General features: G+C 41.7%; 2 protein-coding genes across 7 annotated transcripts in view; one reads left to right on the top strand and one right to left on the bottom strand.

The window, feature by feature from the left end:
• Nucleotides 1-123: 123 nt before the first annotated feature.
• Nucleotides 124-3,764, bottom strand: LOC146976166 (uncharacterized). The gene is made up of 2 exons (XM_085795744.1): nucleotides 3,441-3,764; nucleotides 124-2,308 (listed from the first exon to the last, which is right to left on the bottom strand). Exons 1-2 carry the CDS (start codon nucleotides 3,660-3,662, stop codon nucleotides 452-454), a joined length of 2,079 nt encoding a protein of 692 aa, XP_085651870.1. The 5' UTR covers nucleotides 3,663-3,764; the 3' UTR covers nucleotides 124-451.
• Nucleotides 3,765-9,159: 5,395 nt separating this feature from the next.
• Nucleotides 9,160-16,717, top strand: part of mark4b (MAP/microtubule affinity-regulating kinase 4b) — a 64,771-nt gene continuing 57,213 nt past the window's right edge. For 5 of the 6 annotated variants that reach the window (XM_085795738.1, XM_085795736.1, XM_085795739.1 and 2 more), the window contains exon 1: nucleotides 12,670-13,849. In XM_085795738.1, the coding sequence (XP_085651864.1) occupies nucleotides 13,802-13,849 (48 nt within the window). In that variant the 5' untranslated portion in view covers nucleotides 12,670-13,801. Of the gene's footprint in view, nucleotides 9,379-12,669; nucleotides 13,850-16,717 lie in introns of those variants that run through there. The other variant, XM_085795737.1, reaches the window with a different exon arrangement.

The following is a 16,717-nucleotide window of genomic DNA, read 5'->3' as shown; positions in this document are numbered from 1 at the left end:
GTGCATTAGAAAAACTGATATACTGAGTTATTTTGTAAGAATATTCTCTAGCTCTTCCTGTGGAGTGTGTATTTGTTATATCTCAGCTTTGTGACTGAGTCAAATGGATAAACACTGAAATTTGAATCTTTCTCTTTTTTTATTGACATTCATAATGCAGTATAATGAGCTTTAACAGTTTAAAATCTTCGTCCTTTTGAATGAAATACAGTCAAAATGCAATGCACACACAAGCACACTTGTGACCTTCTCCTTAGGAAACCAAAACACATACAAAACCAATGTCAACAGGTTTGTATAAATGTCCTTGAGTTAATCTCATCAAAAAGTTTTGAATTGAAAATTACAGTGTACGTATTAAGAGTAGGAGGCAGATGGGTTAAAACAAAAAGGAAACATGAAATAATGAGAAGCAAAGAAAAAACAGAGGATGAAACCACTACAAAGGATTTCATGTTTGGTTGTTAGCTATGAGAAAAATAGAGAGCAGACCGAGTGTTAGAGGAAATGAAGCTGGTGAACCACTTGCAGCATTTGCAATGCAGTAATCTTGTAACATGAAGGGGCGTGTTGCTGGCCCTGACAGAGCTCTGGGGTTTGATGAAGAGGAGAAGGAGCAAGTTGGCCGATCCCCTATTTTTTTTGTGTTCGTGTTGACCCAGCAGCTGATGTAGAGAACTTGTTCAGAGGTGCAGTCCCACAAATTATCTGACAGGTAGATAGCATTCAGCTTCCCCAGAGGCTCCAAGGTCCCGCTCTCCACTGCTCTGAGCTGGTTGGACTTCAAACTCAATCTTTGGAGGTTTGTTAGTCCTTGAAAGACATCACGTGGCAGGTGATGCAGCTGGTTTCCATCCAGCTTTAACTCTCTCAGCTTCATATGTGCAAAGAGCTGAGGGTGTAAACTACCCAGGCTGTTATTCGTCAGCAGAAGCCTGCGGAGGTAGCGGAGGTGATGGAAGGTGTTGAAAGGAAGGTCAGAGAGCTGATTGAAGCTCAATGAGAGCTCTCTAAGGCGGGGTAACCCTGCAAAGTCACTTGGAGACAGCTCTGAGAGGGAATTGTTACCCAGGTCCAGCATTGTGAGATTCACTAGATTCATCAACAGGTTTGAAGGGAGTTTATCGATATTGTTTCCATCAAGATTTAACTCTTTTAAACCGGTGAGCTCTTTAAAGTGATCTGAGTGTAAAGAGGAGAGATGGTTATGAGAAAGCTTCAGTGACTGTAATCTCACCAAACCATTGAAGACTGAGGGATGTGTAAAGCTGATGTGGTTGTCATTGAGGTCTAGCTCTCGGAGCTTACTGGTCCTGTCGAAAAGTCCTCGGGGGAGGTCTCTCAGAGCGTTGTGGTCTAAGCACAGGTTCTGTAGTGACTTGAGCCCAGTGAACACAGCAGGATGGAGCTCCACGATGCGATTGTATGACAGCTGTAGGTCGCTGAGTTTGGGCAGAGAATCAAACAGACCATCTGGAAGGACAGAGATCTGATTGCTGTCCAGCTGCAGCTGTGTCAGGTTGGTCAAGTTACTGAATACGTCCACAGGAAGGGACATCAACCTGTTCCTGTACATATCAAGAGACTCAAGGTTGGTCAGGTTGCTGAAGACCCTCGAAGGAAGAGAATCTATGAGGTTGTCACTGAGGTCCAGCTCACGCAGCATGGCCAGACCTGTCAGTGATCCCTCAGACACAGTGGTCAGTTTATTGTTGCTCAAATGCAGATAATCCAACAGCCCTAGTGAAGAGAAGCAGTCATCTGGAAGATTTGAGATGCTGTTCATCTTCAGACTCAGAAACTTCAGCTTCTTTACTTTCCTCAGTGCCTCGACTGGAACAGTGAGCAGACGGTTAGCTCTCAGGTCAAGATGTTGGAGATTAGTCGCTCCACTGAAGCTGCTCTCATCCACCCTGCAGATTCTGTTATGTGACAGAACAAGATTATCTAATGCTGTGGAGTCTTTAAAAACACCTTCCTGTATCTGTGTCATGTTGTTATGGCTGAGGTGCAGCTCAGCAAGGACGAGCGCCCCTTCCAGTCCACCGGCCTGTAACACGCCAATCCTGTTAAAATTCAGATAGAGTGTTTTCAGATTAACTAATCCACAGAGGAATCCGACCGGCAAATTTTCAAGCAGGTTCTCACTCAGGTCCAGTAAGGTGAGAGCAGTGCAGTTTAGGAACTGAAAGGGCCGGAGAGACCTCAGACCATTGTCACGTAGGAAGAGCTTGGACAGCCTGGTCATACTGGGCCAAGGGTTGAGGGACAGGAAGTCATTCAGCTTGTTCTTCGTCAGGTCCAAGACCTACAGGACAGGAAAGTCTTTTATCTATAAATGCATTGAAATACCATGGAAGAAATGTTCTTTAATGTCTTGGAAGCCCAGGTAAACACTGAGGTGTTTTAGATTAAGAAGATGATTTAGAAATGTGGTTTTGAAAGGCAACAATTCTGTAATAAAGTGATAATTAGATATTCTTAGAGATGATTATAGGCCTCAGGGCACAGAGTTAGATGAGATGATCAATACCACTCTCACTGTCTCAGCTCAGCATAAGGACTGGAAACCACCTTGGTTTGCTCATGACTCATGACTACTCACTATAGGGAGCTCTGTGTAGAGGACTATAAGTAAATGGGAAAAAAGAGAAAGAAACACTTTGGGATACCTGGGTCTCTTAGTTTTTCTTTTTTCCAGCAACAAGTGACTATGACTTTTACACTACTTTTCACAGTACATTCTTGGGAGTCTACAGTATATGGTGTAGATAACTACATATCTGGGGAACACAACAGCATGGCCAGGCAGCAGCTCATTATATTGTGGACAATAGAGGGAGTATGTAGTATGTCATTCTTAACTGCACAACTGGGCCTGTCCAAAAATAGTTGGGCATTAAAATGTAATTTATTGTATCCCTCAGTGTTTTCTGACAGATTAAATAACAGAGGTATATTTTTTGAATAGACTTGGGGCACTGGTAGATCAAGAGTGGCACTGATCCTCTCGCCTAACCTCAGAAACTACATTTGCTTCTTTACAAAAATACTGAACTGTCATTTTAAAGCTCTTCTTTGTCTTTTTGTAGCCTCACCTAGTTACGCATTTACATTGGCTGCAGAAAAGGATGATAGGCCTGTCTGTGGGTGTCTCATGGTTAGTAACCCTCCATTTTCCCCAAAGATATTACTCATACAGTGGGGTTAATTTGTTGAAGTGTATCAGGTCACAAGTGCAAGTCACTTATATGTGTAATATGTCAAACCCTGCTTAACCACAAGTGTGGGTCTTTAATGAAGGCTCTGTCTTTCCACAGGAAATTTGCTATAGACAGACAGTTGAGCGCAAGCAGCATTTAGTTTGGGACTTTCCTGTTGTGAGAGTCCCTGAGCAGTTTATCAGCAGTTTTTTCTTTTTTTTTCTGTATGTTTCATACCTGCAGCTTCTCCAGCCCGCGGCTGCGTATTTCCTGTATGTTGTTGTAAGAGACATACAGCCTCTCTGTGTCCTCTGGCAGCTCGGGGATCACGTCCAGTCCTTGGGGCGGACACTCAACAGAGGTCAAGTTGTCCAGACAGTTGCAGGTTGCGGGGCAGAGGTCTGATGCCCACACCAAGAGGCTCAGAGAGGCCAGAGTTACAGCTGCCAGCATCATCATCTACAGCAGAAAACGCACCTGGAGCATGGAGGAGATTAAACACTGTAGTATTCACTTCCACTGTTGGTACACAGTTTGTTTCTCACTCACTTTGGTATAGTCCTGCATTGTGTCACTGTTTTCAATCGAATCACACCAATTCTTCATTGGACAGGGCCACACACACACACACACACACACACACACACACACATACACAAAAAACAACAACAAAAAAACAGATATACTCCATGAATTTACATTGATGTCATATATTTGATTGCGTTGTCTTTTCCCTGATAAATAGTTATTTTTATACCTCAGATTTAAAGTAACAATTCATTCTTTGAATTTACAGGTACAATTATTGACAACTGCTAACCCAGGTCTTCTTTTCTTTTCTTTTAAAATCACCACATGAAGTATCAAATCTCTGCAAAATGCTACATAGATTAATGATCACTGTAAGATTAAATACAGTAAAACATCAAAATCTATCAAATCAAACACTTTCTTCATTGTAGTTTTTTTTTTTTTTTTGATAAACCTGGTTCTAAATCTGAAGCTCCCCCGTTATAGGCTTATAGATACATTTCCATTGTATTGTAAAGTGACAGTACAGTAATCTACTGAGAGGGGTGAAATTCAGTCAGGTTTGAATCAAAATGTCAAAAGATTTGTCTAGTTAAAAGGTTAAAAATTAATTGATGACAATGATGACGTGACTGACTTTGCTGGTTTTGACACATGTAAACAAAGTTATTTTTTTAAGTTAACATTTTTACAATACTTGAGGACACTGCACTGCCACAATCTAAATAGTACTATGACTTGTAATTAAATATTCAGTACTTATTCAGTTAATGTTTCAGGTGTTACTCTTGCTTTGACAGACCTGTATAATTGGTTTAATCAAGACTTACCACTGACGAGAAGGCACTGAAGTCAGGTTTTGTTACAGGATCGTTTTGCTGAAAACTGAGATTGTAGACGTCTATGCAGCTCTTTAAGCTACAGTCAGAGGAAGGTGTGGTTACCAAATAGGTTTTCTCAGAACAATGTCAGAAACAGGAGATACATGTTGGTCGAACCAATGCGGTTAGGTTCACGTCTCTGAAGCATCACACAACTGCTTACTGTCTCCTCTGCACCCTGACAAACTGCACTCAGTGGATCCATGTCCAGACGACTTCCTCTCTAGAAGACTGTGTCTGAGCCTGACATGTTAATGAGTAGTGGTCTATCTATCATCATTAAAATGATAACAAAGCCGCAAATATTCTCATTTAAGTGACTGAAACAACTAATTGGCCATTAAAAAATTGAATTTTATTTGGTGTCACTTGACAGCAAATTGATTTCAGCTCTATATAAAACACTCATATCCATTTTGCCTTGCTAACACGAGTTGTTAACTGACTAGAGGCAAGACAATTTAATCAAATTTTATTAGAACTGAAACTAATGATTATTTTCATGTTTGATTAAGGTACTAATAGTGTATTTTTCCATAAGGTCTAAAAACTATTAAACCATAGTGGAAAATCCCTATTGTCTAAATTCTACTCTCCTCAAATCACTTGTTTTGTCCAACACTCTACAACTTCTAATATTTAATTCATCAGCACATGGGAACTTGTGACTGGACAATATATTATTGTTAATTATGATAATATATCTAAAATATCAAATACATTAAATAAATAATGACGTTTCATCATCTAAAGCCAAATGCTGCAGGCCTCTTCGGAGCTTAAAATTTGAATTGTCACAAAAAACAATCTGTGTCTGTGACAATGTGCTTAGTTTCTGCAGCCTGCAGAAATGACATGGTCATAAATGTAGGGGAGACTGGGGACAGTTGCAACAAGGGACGGTTGCAACAAGCCTTATTTCTCCAATCAGAAACATGCTAGAGTGATGACACTCACACTGCACATTCACAGTTAGACCCTCTACCCACCAATAATAGAAAAGACATATTCAGCATCTGCTCCTGCGCTTGTACTGAGACAAAGTTGTTTTAAGGGTATGAAAGTAGCTTTTTTCATGAGCTGTATTTTTGTCATACTGTCCTGACCTTTTGTATGAATTAATCCAAACCTACCTAGTTTGAATCACTGTTTTGTTGACTATCAAATGACATGGTTAGCATGTGTCAGTGTCATTGTGTCTAGCTAGTACATGATGTTTTGTCATGACTGACAGGGTGGGGACGGTTGCAACAACTACCATTTGAATATGGAAGCACTATGCAAATGCAAATGTATAAAATGAAACATTTTTAGCTTAAAATAGGCACAATATATCTATTTTTTTCCTCATGATGAACAGAACAGCCAATTATATTAAACCACGAGAGACTAAGATTTCAAAATAATTCTCCAGATAACTTCCTATAATGAAATATGCAATTTGTAGTTGTATCTTATTCTATGGGACAGACGTAGCCACATATATTTTCCTTTGAAAATTAGAGAAAAGTAAATTTATTTGATGTCATACAGTAAATAAATCATCCAAAAGTAGAGTACATGTTTATAAAAGTTTCTTGTAGGCTATTGCAAATAGTTCCATTCTTCTTGTCTCACACTGAGCTATTGAGTTTCATTAACCTCTGCACATTGACTCAAGGCCTATGTTCTATGCAAAACAAAACTCCAACTGTTCTCTGATAAATATTACTAAATAACTAAATAATACTATAGTATTATTGTAAGACAATGCATATTTTAGCAATACTTTGCTTATTGAGACAAAAATCAAAAGTTAAATAGTGAAATTTAATGTAGTATGTTTAATATGTTGCAACCGTCCCTGATCCGTGTTGCAACTGTCCCCACGTTTGGGGTCAGTTGCAACGTCTGGATTCTTCCATTCAAATGAATATTGTGATTGATGTGTCATATGTAACCATCTTTAAATGGTATGACTAATTAGCTGACAAATGTATGTTTAATCTATAAAAGTTTGGTGAGCCTAGTCCAAATAGTCTCTGAGTAACTGAGAAAAATGTAAAAAGTGTTGCAACTGTCCCCAGTCTCCCCTATTCATAAGCATTCATATGGAGTGGGTCAATAGACTATATGGACAGTGTTGCACAAATTGCTGTAACTGTATAGTCTGATATTGGAACATCAATGTGTCCATTACAGAGGGAGGGCAACAATGGGACACGGACTGGGTACACATGGTTGCATGGTGACCTGGAAAGTTTCTGCTATAGGGAAAACAACCTTGTAAGTGGACCTCAGGCTGTGAGTCTGTCCTGGAAACCTCTGACCAGGTTAGCGAAAACTGATGTGAATAACAGCTACAGTAAAAATGTGGCAAGAAATATTGAGAACATATTGGCAGGCTCCTATAGAATTCACTGAACAGATTCAAGCTACACTTCAGCCATGTCTCTTGATAGCTCAGTAAGACCACCACCTTTCACTTATAGGGAAGTTATCAAACATATTCATTTTTCAATATGATAAAACAAAAGCAGTATAACTAACAACAAATTCCCACTGCAGGAAGAAAGCACATGCAGGTGGTGTGCTCCTAACACACCTGCTCCTGCTGATTTAAAGATGAGAAGGCTCCCCCTGCTGGCAGCTTCTGGTCATGTAAATGTTTCAATGTGTTATGACTGTCAATAAAATAATAATTCATTAAAGAAATAGGCTACTTTACTAATACTCAAATTGCCAGCTCTAGTTGGATTGGAAGCTGGTTTTAGTCCTAATGTATGAAACGTGGTTAGCCACCATATAGACTTTATTCAAGAGAGTTGTTCCATGTTTTTCTAATCCACAATTTCTCTCAGACACACTGAAGATGAAAATTTGTAAACTTTCATCTGATGTTTTCTGGAAGAGCCAGTGATAATATATTTAGTGCTGTGCCACCTTTATAATGTGATGATAAAACTGTTGCATCAACTCGTAGTGCTTGACCAACAGATGGCAGTCTACCATACTTTTTCAATGTCTCCATCAGGAGGGTAGTGCTGTTTGTAGAAGTGTCGGAGCACACCGACGCGTCTCACTTCACAAGCTAAAGTCAACTGGTCCACAGCAGCAACCAGGCCTAACTGAACTGTAACCTGAGGACAAGATCAAATGACAAGAAGGGGATCCACTTGAGAGGTACGGCTCTGAATACAAGAGACTAAAAACCTAGCTGTATAGCCTAAGAAGCTAAGAAAAAAAAAAAAAAAAAAAAAGTAAAGAAAAAACGACAACAAAAACAATGGAGAATATTTCTGTGTTGAATTGTCTGAGACATCCATAATAGAGATCTGGAGTTTAGATGACAGAATGACAGGAGGTGAGTGTGTGCCTGTTACACTGGCTGTCTGCTGCACGGCTGTCTGTGCAGCCTCAGGACTGTACAGTAGGTCAGGCTGGCTGTAATCCATCCCAGATTACAGCCCAGGGCATCTGGGAGGAAGTGTGGGGGATTGGCAAAGACAACAGTCAGCACAACTGGCTTCCTGCCAATTTAAAGAGGAGACAAGTTTTTCTAATATAGTTTTTACACCTCAGAGTGAGGACATTTTTAGAAAATGACTTTATTTTAGTAGGTAGGCCTACACCTTTGTTTGAAGACAGATTATTTATATTTACACCGTTTGGAGAATGTAAGGAGAGAGTGCAATGGGCTAATCAGGATGAATTTGCTGGTGAGGTGCATTTGTTGCTTAATGTGCAAAAAATGATGAAACAAAACATCACAAACATTAAGTAACCACCTCTTAGTACAACATAGTAAATCAGGTGGAGCTTCAGGTTTCATCACAGTGACTGAAATGTTTTTAATCCCACTGAGAAATTACATCAGAGAGGTTAGCTGTACAGAAAACACTTTGTGTGTGTGTGTGTATGTGAACTCATGTATTATTGCTTTAGACCAATATGAGTGAAGGCATTTTAGAAAGTGAGTTTGCCTGTCCCTCATGCCCTGAGGCTCAGCTCCTGGTTTTTAGGATTAAGGTTAAATTAGGTTGAGGTTTGGGTCAGGGTTGGATTGAGTAACTGTGGTAATTAAGCTTGTGAATCAGCATGAACACGCCATGAAGGTCCCCGCAAGCCTCAGAGTACACAAATACATGCATGTGTTTGTCTTTTGAAGTCCTCAGGGTCAGTGTGAGCCACTGACTGGATCAATCTCCACTGACGTGCTCTGAGCAGCACAAATCACTAACTGTTGCACACACACACATACAGACATACAGGCACAAACACACACACACACACACAAACCAACCACAGATGTAGAAAGCAATAGAAGCAGACTCGTTCCCCTCCCTTCCTTTTCCATAGACCATTAGATGTATTGACAATTCCACATCCAGTATTTTTTTCCTCTAATTGGTTTATGCACAGCTGACCGGACAGCGCTGCTAATGATGCCGGTGTTCCCTGTAACACAGTGTTCAGTACAAGCTCCGCAGTCCATGGAAATATAGACTGCTGCTGTTCTTTCCAGCATCGATTCTCTCTCAGCAGCAGCAGCAGCAGCAGCAGCAGTATTCTGCTCTCTCGGTAAAGCTCTTTCTCTGCCTCTGTTCTCCGAGCGATGACAGTAAATCTTCTTGCGTGTTGTTTACCTGCTTATTCCAGTATCGGCCCTTTCTGCAGGGACTCAGGTCACTGAAGGTCTCAGTCATAACCAGGAAGCAGAGGAGCAGAGGAGCGAGGGAAGGATGAGGCCCTGGGTTCGCTCCAACCGGTCCAGATCAGTCCAGGTAAGATTTGTTTAATTTAGTCACAATATGACGTGTTCTCACTTTGAAAAAGTGTCACCTGAAGAAAATGCAGTCTAATACAACAGTCATTAAATCATACCCTGATGGGGTTCATAATGATCAGGTTTAATTGAAGTGTGAGTGAGGAGTTGATGTTGATTGATCTCGTCCACAACATCTACAACCAAATTACCTATTCATATCATTGCATAAAGGCCTAAATGTATAGATTTCAGGCCATGCTGTTTCGGGGATGGTTTTTATACAATATGATTTTATACAAAAATGAACTTTTTCAGCCTATTTTTTTTTATCCCCATCAACGACAGTAAGTAGTTTGATATAATATCATAATGGTAGCGCTGGGTGTAAGTTGTCTTTTTCTGGAACAAACTCACTTCAGGAATTAGACAAACAACTATTTTTAGGCATCTTAGAGAGAGACAAAGGAGTTGCATCATTGATGATAAGGATTAGTGCAGTCAGATGATTCAGGACCTGGAGATTTTTGACTTTGACAGGATAAAAACATCAAAATTACACAATTAATTATTTGGTCACACATGTGAAATGTGTCAATGTCTGTTTGGTTGTTCTGTTGAAGAGTCTGTTCTCTGTGAGTCTTTAGCTGGTGAGCACATTAAGAGCCATTTAACCATTTGTGGAATGAGGGAAGGTGGTCAATGAATGGATAGCGGAATGGAGGAACAAATGATTTTCTGTAAACAAACAAAAGTCAATGCATTGCTGTGCCTAACTCTTCAAAAACAATAAAGAAAAGCCACATACATTATTAATGCAGCCACTAAGGTGATGAATTAATGTATAAAGCTTTCACCTGGATTCTGTTGATCCTGTTTACAGAAAACATTAATAAATGATTGTATAATTCCTTTCTGCTTTGATAAAAAAAAAAACACATTTCCTTAATTACACCGTTTCATTTACCTCAGGAAAATATACTAAGTAACTCAATTGGTACAGTTTATGATCTGCTTCCACAGATTTCTGCCTCAAATGCAGGTGTCAGATAGCCTAGAAATCTAGACGCACCCTAGCGGCAGCAAAAATATTTGCTTCGTAGTGATATAGTCTGGCTTGTCAGGCTAGGTATCAGACAGTTTCAGACAATATTTCAGGATCTGTCAAATACACTCAGACATACATACACATCATATCATGAAAATATAATTTAAAAAGAAAGAACATTTTAAAGAAAATAAACAACTGGCAAAAAAAAAAAGACATTCACATGTGCGACAGTAGCCTACAGTCTGTGAAAAACACACCCGGCCCTTCTTTTATCTCCTCTACCTCACCTCCTCCCCTGAGCTCTGACAGGTGAAGCTCTGCACCCACCCACTCTCACAGAGCTTTTGAAAAGTGTGAAGTGGAATTTGGTGTGAAGACACAGATGTTTGAGTCATGCTGATGAGTTTTGGGGCTCTGTTTTCTCTCCTGCTGTGATGAGAAGTGAGATCACAGGTGAGCCAGCTGATTATGAGCACACCTGAAATGAAGCAGAAACAAGCTTCTCCTCTGCACAGTTGCTGCTTTTGGTGACTTTGCTTGATAAATCCTCTCGTGACAGAAGGGTTAAGGATAGGATATGTTATTGAATTTTCAAATGTTTCGATCCAGATCTTAAAAATGGCACCACCAGTGTTTATGTTTTAACACCACATCAGAGATGTTCTATACCACATCTAATGAAACTGAGTATGGAAGTGAGTGAGTAATCAGTATTGTAGTGTTAATACTTATAATTGTGGTAATATGGCCTGCTGTGTAATTACTCCTGTAGCTTCTGAACGAATGTTGGTTGAATGGTCTTTAATACGCTTAATCGTAAATCCAGAGGCCAACAAACACAGATGAGGCAGAAGCAGATTTCCTGGTAGGAGGTCTCTCTCGTGCTCTCTGACACACACACACACACACACACACACACACACACACACACACACACACACACACACACACACACACACACACACACACACACACCCCGCTGCATGTCTCCATGAATGCAGTGATTGTGCCTTTAAGAATATGGGGGAAGGGTGGGTGACGGATGCTTTTATGTTGTTGTTGGAAATATGGTGTTTTATTTTTATTTTTGTAATCAATTTATTAATTTTCCAGAATATCCAAAATCAACAAAACAAATCATTCTGTACTTTGCATGATAGTATGCAGCTTCTTGTGAAAAAATTATTAAAAAATGTAATTATTTAATTATACAAACGAAAGAGGGTTGATGAGTGTGGGAGGCCTCTTTAAACCACCCCAAAGACAGATCTTCACTGTAGCCTACTCACATTTCAGCACTTAACATGCGGTGGCCCTTGACACAGGACTGTCCTGCTCCACAGTTGTATGTTTATGTGAAACTGTGACGTTGGCAGAGCTTATGGATGTCTCCTCTCTGCAGAGGTGCTTTCTGTAGAGTTAGACTCACTGTGACAAAGACACAAGATTTGTCTTTGAAAATATGAAAAGCATTTGAAATGGAAGAGATGTGTTGGTCCAAGAAGAATGATCAACTAGTCTGCAGACTGAAGGAAATAGCTCCTAAAACCAATTAACCAGTTACAGAGAAGAGGACTGTTCACAATGTTTGCTGCTGCTGCTGCTGCTGCTGCTGCTAATAACTGGGGACACTCAGAGAGCCTCCTGATAAGGAACAGTTGCTGTGCATGAAAGAATCTAATACAGGATGTGTGACAGAATAGAAAAAGTACTTGTCTTCATAAATTCTCAAGTCAAGTGTCCCCAGAAACACTTCCTTTGTGTTGTGAGTTCTTGATAGATAGATAGATAGATAGATAGATAGATAGATAGATAGATAGATAGATAGATAGATAGATAGATAGATAGATAGATAGATAGATAGATAGATAGATAGATAGATTTAAATAATTTGGGAAATTTGCTGTTATTATTAACCTACTAACTATTGTTGACGTTAATCGTTATGATGAATAATGATGAATAGGAGGACAGTTAGGTTTTGGCCACCAGGAGGCGGTAAAGATATTTTAGGGAGAAAGAAACAGACTGTTATTTTCCAGGAAGTAAAATTCAAGACAAGTTATGATGATAATAACAGAACCCCGTTCTTTCTATTTATCCGAACATAAATGTCAGTCGTTATTCAGTTAGATGTGCTTTCAGTTCCCAATCAAGTCACCTCTAAATACCGGCTTTATGACGTGTACGTGAAGGCAGCGTGAGCGAGAGCGAGAGAGAGAAAAGCGCGCGTGTGTGCGCTTGCGCGGCCCCGACGCAGCAGCAGCCCTGCCTGTCGTTACCGCTGACGTCCCTCTCCTCCCTCTTTCTCTTGTCACGGTGTTTTTCGGGAGGTGGAGGGGATCCCGTCTTCTCTCTCCTCCTTCACACTCAAACAAATGATATGTTTCCGACCCGGTGCAGCAGCAGCAGACATCGTTTTCCTCGTGCTGCGCCGCCGCCGCTCATCACCCGACGCCGGCGACTTCCTGCTCACCGCTACGGCACTTTAAACCAAGCTAAGCCGAGCGAGAGGAGCTGAAGGGCGGACTGGACGGAGAGGAAGAGCCGCCCGAAGAGACGGACGGGGGGGAGGCTGCAACATCCGCCGCTTTCTTCAATACAACCGCAGTTTACCATTGATTTATTTTCCTAAAGGCCCCGGCCGGGCATCCCCTCGGTGCCTTCACATGTTTTCTCAGACGGCTCCTTGGTCCTGTGTGTTTTTTCGCGACACTTTCTCCGTGGGAGCCGCCGCTGTGACCCTCGTCACCCAGCAAAATCACGCTAGCTAGATAGGAGGAAAAACACAAACTCCCCCTTTTTTCTCTCTCTCTCTCTGAACTGAGCTCGTGGTGGTGGTCCTGGGGACACGGGGAGCTGCTCACCCAGACCAGATGCCACAGTGGCCGTGTGTTTTCCTCACTTTCCCTTCAGAGGACGATGCAGCTGAAAGTACCATCGGGTTTGTTTTGTGAACGACTGAGCCAGTGTCTCCTGAAATGGTACGATAACGCCAGGGAGGGATTTGGGGGAAAGTGAAAAGCTAAGTGGGGGGTTCAGTCTGGGCTGTTTTTTTCTTCCTCAGATCAGACTGGGTTGGTACCAACAACAGCAGACAGACATGAGGTGGCTCTAGCTTACCACTTTGTGTTTTTTTGTTTTTTAAACGCATCATTTTAAGCTGGATCACTGTCTTGGTGATCTGTGCTGCCTTCACGGACTGTGACAATGAGGATTGTATGAGAAGTGAGGCTGTTTTTTTCCCCCTGATACACGGACCCTGGTGTGGTAGCGACAGCCAGGATAATCTGGGGGTGTTTTTTTTTAATATAAAACCCAGTGTGAACACACACCCACAGTCTACCTAATTTTTTCCCTCCTGGACCGCGGAGCTCACTCAGGGACGAACATGTCTTTACGCACGGCACTGCCTGGGAACGAGCGGAACCCGGACCATGTAAGTAGATGATTAAAACACACGGCATCTCTTTTTTTGTCTCATCCAGCAGCAGGGATAGGTCAAAGTTATGTCTTATTATGCTTTTGAAGAAAATAATAATACCCCCCCTCTTCCTCCCCTCCTGCCCCTCCCCTCCAATGGTTCCCAGATTTGTCTGCCATGTGCAAAGAGCAGCTGCAACTAGGCAAGGCGACACAGACGCGCTAATCTCCCCTAACTCATTTGGGACAGGGTTGCAATTGGACACACAGGCTGACCGTGATGTGGGATGGAGGACACACTGGGGGACAAATGACGTAAAAGGGTGGGGGGGGGGGGTTGGGTGCAGACTCCTGGTTGATAGATAGATTACATGAATATGCAAAAAAAAAAAAATGTAATCGATGAATGAGTTGCCTACAAAAATCCTCCTAGACTTTCACCTCTGCCTCCTCCAGCCAGCAGCCAGTGTGCATGGTAGCCTTGTCCTCCAGCTGATCAATAATTGATGCATCTGATGCAAGGCCACCCAGCCCTCTCCACACCCAGCCTGCCCTGCACCCAATCCTCCTCCTTTCTGCCAGTGTATCTCTCCTCCATCACCCTAACCTCCTTCTCTTCACCTTCTCTGTCCCCCTCCACCCTGGCCGACCTGTCCAGTTTTGCTCTTAATGAAACTGTGTAACAGGCAGCTCAGTGGCCAGTCCACTGTTGCAAAATGTGCTGTGTCAGGCTAGCCTGGTTCGTCCAGCTGATGTGTTCCTGTGTCTGTGGCAGCGTCTGGGTTTTTTTTTTCTTTGGGCAGACAGGACTTTGAGTTGATTGGATTTATGAAGCATTGTGCAGGTTTTTGTTCTAGGGGTGTTTCATAAAGACGCGTGTCAGGGTGTTAACCATCTCATATATCCCCCCTCACCACATATAGACATCGGTGGTGTAGCTGCAGAAAGAATACCCACCTTTATGTCAAGGGCACCTAGCTTACACCAGGCCAGCTGCCTGAAATATCACTGAACCCCTTTGGATTTTGAAGCTCTCACAAAGAGCTACTTCCTTTTGCAGCAGCTAACAAAACACAGAATACTTCCCCTCTATTTTTAAAGGGTATTCAAAGGATATGTGGTCACAGAGCAACACGCTCTGTGTGTCTGCTGTTTAGATACTGTGCAAAAAAAAAAAAATCTCAAACCAGCGACTGGGACTGTCACAGAATTTTTATCCAGTGATTAGCAGCTTTTCCTTGGCATTCACGTTGACCTTTCACCACAGTGTTCACTCTTGAATGTACGCCATATTTGGGGTGGGACCAAAACGAAGGGACTGTCATGAGTGAAATATAGTTTTCCATCCTGGTCGCAGGCTGTCATGTAAGTTCTGAACAGCTCACATGGGAAAATACATGAAGCCCTTCGGGATGAGGTCCCTCTGCCTGGGATTATTTGCTATTAACATTCCCATTGGAGAGATGCTGCCACCTCTCCATAACAAGCTGCTGTGTGACTTTCCCTTTTTTTTTTTTTTTTTGGCAGCGCAAACTCACTGCAGTTACAGGTAGATGTGTATGCTCGTGTCTCTATTCGTGACCCAGAGGCACTTAAAAAATGATCCTTTTTCTAGTTATTTTGATTGGTTTGGGCAGTTTGTGTCAGACCACACCCAAATGTACGACTCCATAAAGTGATGCTGCTTCTCAGTAAAGCCCCTTTTTTATATAACAATCAAAATAAAGGAACTCAGTCATAGCAATAGAAAATATCCCTTCCAGTTACTTGTGTAAGTGTTAAATAACATTTATTTTTAAACACAATCTGTTTGGTCGCATAATATTTAGCAGTTTCTGGAAGATGCCATATAATTCCCGGGGCTCCTTGTGGGTCCCTTCGCCCCCCAATAACAGCAAGGATAATAACACAACAGCTTCCTCTGAGCAAACCAGTAAAGCAATTACAGTGTCTTATAAGGGCTTAAATGGAGATCCATCTTTGTCTGATGTTTGCTAGTGGTTGAGTGCTGGTCTTAACATAGAACAGAGCTCCTCTCTTTCTCTCTCTCTCTGCGGAAGCAAGATCACTGAAATGATTGTTGTAGTCAGCGACCACGTCAGCCCTTATGAGAAACATAATCTGTTCTCTTCCTTCTTAAAACCTGTTGTGTTAGTTCATCAGTCATGTGCTGACCAAGTATACCATTCAATCCCAATATGGCCTCGTCGTGCAACATCCAGATTGCAGATCAAAATGTAAAATGCATTGCAGCATTTCTATTCCCACTCCATGTTTAACACTGATTATCAAAGTCATTGCATTGTTTTTTTTTAAGCGTCTCATGATGCAGCCCAATTTCTTATCTCTTTTTTTTAGATTTTTATCTTCACAGAACAAAACTGTTCATATCTAGGTCCCTTGTCATTGTGATGATCTGTAAAACAGACACACACAGGCTGGTAGAGGAGGCGTCTTTTCTAAAAGCAGCGCTGGGAAGGAACTATTTGGCTGTAAAACTGGGCAGCACAGTGATTGCTGTACTCATTCAAGCACAAGCCACTCTTGTTAGCAACCTCACCATGGCAACAGCAGGGGGTCCTCCATATACCCCCCCACCCTTCCTCACCCGCTCTAGTCCATTTCAGCCAGGCAGGCTCACATGCACTATCTTCAAAAGGTGAACACCTGTATGTGGACGGTGCAGGGCTGTGTGTGTGTGTGATCAGCGTGTCTCTTGCAGTATGTTATCACAACACTGGCCTCCATATAGTGAGATGTTGTATCATGGTTCTGTTCTTAAGCAGGAGAGCCTCCGTCTGTTCATGCAGACATTTTCTCTGGCCCAGTCTGCGTTCTATGTTGTGTATCAGTATTTTATTTTTTTTACCTGTCTGTGTTGCAC

The sequence above is a fragment of the Trachurus japonicus genome, chromosome 13 (genome assembly GCF_045865225.1).
Source record: "Trachurus japonicus isolate A0001 chromosome 13, Traja_1.0".
Lineage (NCBI taxonomy): Eukaryota > Metazoa > Chordata > Actinopteri > Carangiformes > Carangidae > Trachurus > Trachurus japonicus.
The sequence above is the reverse complement of the archived record's forward strand: the minus strand, read 5'-3'. Positions and strand labels throughout refer to the sequence as shown.